Raw genomic sequence first — 8408 nt, 5'->3', positions numbered from 1 at the left:
TTATGCTTGCCTATATACTGTTTAATTACTTACTTGTAGTAAATTTTTAGTAACTTGTAGTATGGCTATGGAATTTTGAAGTTTGTTTGTCTGCGGTGCCAGATCTAGACTCAGTCGGTGCCTGCTCACAGGGTTTCTTTATCTAAACCCAACCTGCAGTGTAAAAGAACAGCCCCGTACTCAGGTCCCTTTACAACTTAGAACAGTACAGCACAGGCCCTTCAGCCCACAATGTCTTGCTGACCTTTAACCAACTCCAAGGTCAATCGAACCCTTCCTTCTTAACGTAGCCTTCCAGTTTTCTTTCATACGTGTGCCTATCTAAGAGTTTCTTAAACGTCCCTAATGTATCTGCCTCCATCCCCACCCCGACCGCACGTTCCACACACCCGCCACTCTCTTTTTACAGTTTACGGTGTTTTTCTTGCCCCCGCCTGGCCTGTACCACGATGAACATCTAACACAACGGCTGTAACCACCAGATGTGCCACATTCTTGACTTCCAAAGATTCTTCTAGACCAGTGGTCCCCAACCACCGCGCCGCAAAGCATGCGCTACCGGGCCGCGAGAAAAAAATATGATTTGGCAATATGAGTCAGCTGCACCTTTCCTCATTCCCTGTCACACCCACAGTTGAGCTTGAACACACACGAGGTCATTACCCGCACGTCATCCATGTCAGCGCGGGAAGGAGATCAACTCCTCGAGCTTGCAAATGACAGTGGGCTGAAAAGTATGTTTGACATAACATCTCTGCCGGCATTCTGGATCAAAGTCAAGGCTGATTATCCAGAGATAGTCAGGAAAGCACTGAAAACGTTGCTTCCATTTCCAACATATCTCTGCAATGAATGCAACGAAAACTAAATTGCGGAATAGACTGGACATAAGGAACCCCGTTCGAGTATCACTGTCTCCCATCACCCCTCGATGGGACAGTGTTGTTGCAGGAAAACAAGCCCAGGGCTCCCACTGACTCAGCGATATTGGTGTGTTGCAATGATTTTATATGTTCATACGGCGAAAATATGTGCTGTGTGTTTAATATCCAAACGTTTCTTAAAATGTTATGATGCTATTGACTTATATAACCATATAATAATTACAGAACGGAAACAGGCGATCTCGGCCCTTCTAGTCCGTGCCGAACACTACTCTCACCTAGTCCCACCGACCTGCACACAGCCCATAACCCTCCATTTCTTTCCTGTCCATATACCTATCCAATTTTTCTTTAAATGATAATATCGAACCTGCCTCTACCACTTCTACTGGAAGTTCGTTCAACACTTACTTCAAGCTCCCCTGTCCTCCCCCGATAATTGACATCACTGTATTCATGCGAGGAAAATATGCGCTGTGTGTTTAATATTAAATTCATTAGATACACCCTTTCAGAAACAAAATTGAGTGTATTAGCCACTTATCACCTATATTCCGGTCGTGATTAACCGCCAAAAACGATTTGCAGAAAAAAAAATCGGCACGTACACGCATGCGCAAGTCATGCATGCGCACACAGGTGCCCGCGCAAGGCTTCATGGTCATGGTAGCCTTTCTCGGGGTAAACCCAATGTTTTGACTGCTACTCTTGGCCGTTGGCAGCCCTACGCCCCCCACTACCCGGGTCGGCCGGTCCGCAAGAATATTATCAATATGAAACCAGTCCGCAGTGCAAAAAAGGTTGGGAACCCCGGTTCTAGACAACATCATCTGCAGATCTAACGACGCTGCTGACAGGTCCAGTTCGGCAAATGTCCCTCAAGGCCTTTCCTATCCAATTCACCGGTGTTCTCATTTCTCTCCATGACAGAGACGTGGCATGATAAGTAAATTACCTCTGGCGTAGGCGTTGTACAGCACTACGGCCCAATCGTCTGTGCCAACCATGATGCCTGCCTGATGTAGTCACACTTGCCTGCGTTTGGCCCAGATTCCCCTGAACTTTCCCAGTCCGTGTTCTTATTGTACCCACCTCTAACACTTGCTCTGGCAGCATGTTTCACATAACCATCATCTTGTGACCCCTCTGACCCCCCCCCTTAAGTCTTTCCCCCTCTCATCGTAGTCCTGTGCCCTCAGAACTAGACTCCCACACCCCGACGGTCACCGTCCATTTCATTTACGATTGTTTATAAACCTCTGGAAGGTCACCCTCAGCTTGCTTCACTCCAGGGAGAACAGACCCGGTCTCTCCTTACAACCCAACCCCCTCCAGTGCTGGCAACATCCTCACGATGCTTTCCCACCTTTTACAACGTGTCAATAACAATATTTAAGAGGCAGTGGACAAGTACACGGATTGGAAAGTTTTAGGTGGTTATGGGCCAAACGTGAGCAAATGGGACAAGTTTGGATGGGGCATCCTGGTCAGCACGGACCAGCTGGGCTGAAGGGCCTTCGTCTGGGATTGTGACTATTGCACCCAAGGGTTCAGGGGAGACGGTTCCTGGAATGGGGACCTGGACAAACAACCCCCACCCCCACAGGTATCCATTCCACAGCTGCCCGCCCCCCACAAACCCCAACAGTAGCGGACGGGGTGGTCACACCTTTCTGCGCCGTGTATCCTGGAGGCCGCATGCAGAGACACAGGCGCCCGTCCACCGTCAGACGCAGGATGCTGTTGGCAGCACGGTACACGTCGTTCCGAGCCGCTTTGGCCGTCTTGTAGGCTCTCTTCTCCGCCCAGGCTACAAGGAGACGAGGGGATTAGCGAGCCCTGCCTTTTGACCGGTCAGCGACCTCACCTCCATCAACAGACTAGTCAGTACCTCTCACTTATCCACGGGTATTCCCAACCCCTCCATCCCATCCACAGACTGATCAGCAAACACCCCCCACCTAGACCTCAGACTGGTCAGTGACACCCCCTGCAACCCCCACCCAGTCACACTGCCCCCTCCCCACAACCCCCCGCCCCCCGAGCACCCACTCCGAATCCTGAGCACAAAGGGAAACTCTTCCTGGACAATTACATTTACAGCCTCTTCTCCCCGCTGCTTTGAGAAAGATCCCCAACCCCTGCTCCTGTTACCCCTTCCCGTATCCTAATTTCGCTCATCTTCCCCCCACCTTGTTCCCGTCCCCTCCCCAACTCCACCCACTTGCCCCATCTCCTCGCCCTCTCATCCACATTTTTCTTTTCCCCTCCCCCCCCACCACCCACCTTCACAGAGGTCCCAGGCGGTGTACTCGGCCTGTGCCTGCTCCTCGGAACCCTCCCCTGTCGCCCTCGGGTGCTGGAGCTTCAGCAACTTCTGTACGGGGATCCGGGCGGCCAGGTAGCCGACTGAGGTGTAGGGCTCCTGGATCTGAGCGATTGGGTAAATCCCAGCCAGGATCTGGAAGGAGAGATGGCATGAGGTGAGGTGGGCAGCGGGACCACAGGGTAACTCCCTACTAGGGTTTGCAGGGAGACTCGCTGCAGGGTGAGGTGACAGCAGATCCTCTGGGAAACCCTGGCAGGGATCTGTACGGAAAGACACCGCGGAGGGAGGTGAGCAACAGGACCGCAGGTAACCCCGGCCAGGTACTGCAATGAGACGGACCCTGAACTTACGCTTGAAAATGAGTTTGAATGAGACCTTAATTACGACCATGAACTTGAACGTAAAACCCAGGCCGAACCAGCTGAGAAAAGGCTCAGGAACAGAGTTAGGCCATGCAGTCTGCTCCAAAAAAAGCTGCAGAGGGTTGTAAACTCAGCCAGCCCCATCACGGGCACAACCCTCCCCTCCACCTTCAAAATCCTGCATTACAGACCCTCACCACCCAGGACGTGCTCTCTTCTCATTGCTACCATCTGGCAGGAGGTACAGGAGCCTGAAGACATACACTCAACGTTTTAAGAACAGCTTTTTCCCCTCCACCATCAGATTTCTGAACGGACAATGAACCCATGAACACAACCTCATTACTCCTCGTCTGCCCTAGTTTTATTGTGACATTACAAATTTATGCCTTGTACTCTACTGCTGCCACAAAACCAACTTCACAAAACACATCAGTGATAGTAAACCTGATCTGGAGACATGTAGCATCTGCAGCCCCCACTGTATTGTTTAACAGGCTTCCTTGCGAAGCACAGCTCCATTCACTTTTACGCCAGCTTGCTAAGCAGCACACCTGAACTTCTGTCCAAATCATTTCCTCGAGGTCCCAGCACGGGTCGCAGACCTCAAGACAGAATAATGCCTCCTCCTCCAACTATTCTTCCATGGCCAAGCCAATTGTGAATGCAACCCGCCTCAGATCCCACCTCGATCTCCTTTGCTGAGACCCCCCTCCCCACCTACACCCCCGCTCTCAGCCGCCGGTCACTCACCTGTTGTTGACGGTCCACGAGCGAGGGGAAGACCAGACCGGGGCAATCGCACAGTTTGACTGTGGGCGTCAGAAAGTAGGTCTGGAAGTATTTGGTGTGCCCCGGGGTCCTTGACACACTCACCACCTTCTTCCCCACCAGCCCGTTGATGAGGGACGACTTGCCCACGTTTGGGAATCCTACAGACCAGGAGAGGAAAGGTTAGAGTCCAACCCTGTGCAGGAACACCACAATAGTTTTCACTGTCCACAGACAGTGGTGGTTGTCTGGGAATGTGGTGAAGGCAGGTACGACTACAACGTTTACGCAGCATTTGGACAGGCGTGGGTACAGGCTGAGAGAAGGGGTGGGTTTCTGAGAGAGAAGTGGGTACAGGCTGAGAGAAGGGGTGGGGTTGGGGAGAGAGAAGTGGGTAGAGGCTGAGAGAAGTGGTGAGGTTGGGGAGGGAGAAGCGTAGGGAATAAAGGTGTATAAGAGAGAGGGGTTGCCAAGGGAGAACTGTGGGGGTATTGGTGTGAGGGAGATTGAGAAGGCGGAGGGGAAATGTGTTTGTGGGGATGAAGAGACTGTGGATATATGATATGGATGTGGAGATGACGTTTCCTATAGTGGAGAAGTCTAGGAACACTGGGCACAGTCTCAGAATAGAGGGACGTCCATTTAGAATTGAGATGAGGGAGAATTTATTTAGACATTCCGAGGTGAATCTGTGGAATTCATTGCCCCATTCGGCTGTGGAGGCCATGTCATTGAGTGCATTTACAGCAGAGGTTGACAGATTTTTGACAAGTCATGGTGTGAAAGGTTGCGGGGGAGAGGCAGGAGAATGGGATTGAGAGGGAAATGGATCAGCCACCATTGAATGGTGGAGCAAACTCAACGGGCCCAGTGGCTTAATTCTGCTCCAGTGCCTCACAATCTTATGAATAAAAGGGGATCCCCAGGAGTATATGAGGGGAGGACAGGGGGAGAACAACTGTTTATGGGTGGGGTTGTAACCGAGGGTATTCAAGAATAGTCCGGGGGGGGGGGGCAAGTAGAACCAAGCATTCGTAATGGAGAACAACCTGCCATGCCGAATGCATACAAGTACGATGGGGGTGGGGGCCCTCACCCCAAGGGCCTACGAAAGGAGGGGAGGTCCTTGAGGGAGGGGTGGAAGCTGCAAGGGAGAGAAATGGTGGGGGTTACGAGGGTGTACTAAAGGAGGGAGTGGAGCGAAGGGGGAGGAATTCAGAGGATGAGGTTGCTGCTCCGAGCGCTGGGTCAGACGGACTCACCCACACAGCCCACGGTGAGGATACCATCCTTGTAGAGCTCGTCCGTGGCCGTGCACAGCTCCATGGCTGCGTCAGTCTGGTGCTCCACCAGCACGGCCTCCTCCTCCTCTTCCTCCTCGTCCGTCAGCTCCTCACGGTGAGTGCTCGCGGCGTCCCTCTCCATCTTCTCCCTCCAGCTGGTCAGGTCCACTGGGCAGGAGAGAAAGGATGCCAGTCAGACAGCGCCCGGCCCGAGCTCGCCCAAGTGTGCTGCCCATAGCTACCCAATTCTGCAGCCTCACCTTTGCCCTGTGTGATGGTCTCGCAGGCTTTAAGGAGCTGCCGGGGGCCCACTGCCATCGTCCGGATTCTCCTCCGTCTCCTCCGCTTCTGAAACACTGAACCCAAACACAGAGACGTGACCGAGAGTCCCAATCACACGGATCAGGGATCGGTAATGAGAGCCACATGCGAACACCTCCCGGGAATCGTTACCAGCGCCAGTCCCACAGGGTGGCCAACTATTACCCCTCCCGCAATTCGCCCAAGGGGCGGCGCGGCAGCAGAGTGGTTACTACGACACTTCACAGTACCAGCGACCGGGTTAAATTCCCGCTGCTGTCTGCAAAGAGATTTGTACGTTCACCCCGTTACCATGTGGGTTTTCTCCAGGTGCTCCAGCTCCCTCCCACAATCCACAGACGACGGGTTAGACGTAGTGCCAGAATCGAGAATGCCCAAATCATGAATGCCCCAGCACATCCTCAGACAGCGTCAGTCGTTGACACAAACGATGGATTTCACTGTAGGCCTCGACGTACACGTGATAAACAAAGCTCATCTAACCTTTAATTCTTTATCCACCCTTCCCACTTGGCACATGGCTCCATTTGAGCCAAAGGCGGGCAAATCTGGGTGCAGACAAGATGACTGAGGTGCAAGGGTTGGAGCTGCTGTCTCAGGGCCCCACCAAGCCAGGTTCGATCCTGGCCTCAGGTGCTGTCTTTGCGGCATTCTCCAGGTGACTGCACAGCCTTCTTGGGGCGAGTTCCGATCTGCAACCTGTGAGTCGATAGGTTAATTGCCCACTATGAACCTAGTGTAATTGGGTGTCAGAACCAGTGGTGGAGGCAGGGAACAGATGTGGAAACTAGAGGCAAAAAAAAGAAAATGGGATTCGACTACTAGCGCTTGACAGTCGGCACACACGAGATGGGCTGAAGGGTCTTGGCTGGGCTGCCAGTGCAAACCATACCGAGAGGTGCAACCGCATCCCTATCAACATCTTAAGCATCACTGACCGACAGTGCTCTCTGCCCTCTCATGGTCCACGTGGAATAGTTTGGAGCAACACACAAGACACCGGAAGCAATCAATGGGCCAGGAAGCATTGGAGGGGGGAAAATGGACGGTCGTCATACTGGGTCGAGACTCTTCCTCCAGTCTCGATTTCCCTCCACAGATGCTGCCTGACCTGCTGAGTTTCTCCAGCACGTTGCTCTGGATTCCATCAACTGCAGTCCATCGGATTTCTACGTGAATGACTTTGTCCAAGAAAGGTGTTTGAACGTTTAGGTGGGTCTTGTTAGCTACAATGTGCTCTTACTGTGAATAGGTTTTCCAATGGAACCATTTGTCAGCCACAAACGGTTGAAGAAAACGACGTCATTGTAGCTCTTGAAGTTTTACTGAATCACCTGTTGTTTGTTATCTTTGTCCTTGAGAGTATGAAAACTCTATGTACTTTGAGCTGGGAGAGATTCTACTTAGAGCATCGCATTTTGTACAAAGACCGTGCAAGTCCACCCTCCGAGGGGGGACCGTTTCACACAGAGAGCGGTGGGTAAGTGGAACGAGCTTCCCGAGGAGAGTAAAACTGCTTTAAAAGGCATTACGACAGGTACACAGATAGGAAAGACTTGGAGGGATGTGGGTCAAATGGGACCAGCTCAGCTTGGCATTGTGGACAGCCAGGACAATTGGGCCGAAGGGCCTGTTTCCTGCTATAAAACTGTGACAACCTTATACATTTAATTTTATTAGAGATGCAGTGTGGAACAGGCCCTTCGGGAGCAAATGCCATTCCACCAGCAACCTACCTATTTCACCCTAGCCTGATCACAGCGTAATTTATAATAATTACAAGAGGAGAAGATGGCAGTGCAACGCAGCTTGCAGTGGCCACTTCGGTGAATGATATCTGTTATCTGTCAAGTAGGGTGCCGTGCACAATCCTGATTTGATGGAGATGGACGTGAGAGCACAGAGTAACATCTGGTGAAACTTTTGAAATGCCTGTTTCGCTGCCACTGCTACTGTGTGATCCAGGATCTCCGGAGGGGAAGGCCCCGAGTCCTCGGCTTTGCTTGTTGCTCAGCGGCCGGGGTGGGGTCGAAGCGCTCGGCAGAGGATGGTGCTCGGTGTCGGAGGCTCAAAGTTTGCAGACGGACTCAGAGTCCGCTGCGGTCGGGTGCTTCCAATGGTGCTGCATCGACAAGTTTGCGGCGCTTGGAGTTTCATGGCAGGGAGAGTTTCTTCCTTCTACTATCTGCGTGAGATGATGGGGCTATCGGGACTTTGAGACTTTTTTTTTTAAACCATGCCCATGGTCTGCTCTTTATCAAATCACTGTATTGCTTTGCACTGTTGTAACGATATGTTATAATAGTTTTGTCAGTTTTAGTCTTGGTTTGTCCTGTGTTTCTGTGATATCACTCTGGAGGAACATTGTATCAATTTTTAATGCATGCATTTCTAACTGACAATAAATGAGGACTGAGCATCCTCATAATCTAATCAACTCACCTATTTACTGGAAAGG

General features: G+C 51.7%; 1 protein-coding gene across 1 annotated transcript in view; it reads right to left on the bottom strand.

The window, feature by feature from the left end:
- The window catches only part of gnl1 (guanine nucleotide binding protein-like 1), a 48009-nt gene that overhangs the window by 12398 nt on the left and 27203 nt on the right, over positions 1-8408 (bottom strand). The window contains exons 7-11 of the mRNA XM_063048133.1: positions 5890-5985; positions 5609-5797; positions 4329-4507; positions 3171-3345; positions 2554-2694 (exon numbers count right to left, since the gene is read on the bottom strand). Of these exons, the coding sequence (XP_062904203.1) occupies positions 2554-2694; positions 3171-3345; positions 4329-4507; positions 5609-5797; positions 5890-5985 (780 nt within the window). The remainder of the gene's footprint in view (positions 1-2553; positions 2695-3170; positions 3346-4328; positions 4508-5608; positions 5798-5889; positions 5986-8408) is intronic.

This window comes from Mobula hypostoma, chromosome 5, assembly GCF_963921235.1.
Source record: "Mobula hypostoma chromosome 5, sMobHyp1.1, whole genome shotgun sequence".
NCBI classification, from domain to species: domain Eukaryota; kingdom Metazoa; phylum Chordata; class Chondrichthyes; order Myliobatiformes; family Myliobatidae; genus Mobula; species Mobula hypostoma.
Note: the sequence above shows the minus strand (reverse complement) of the source record. Positions and strands in the feature narration are given on the sequence as shown.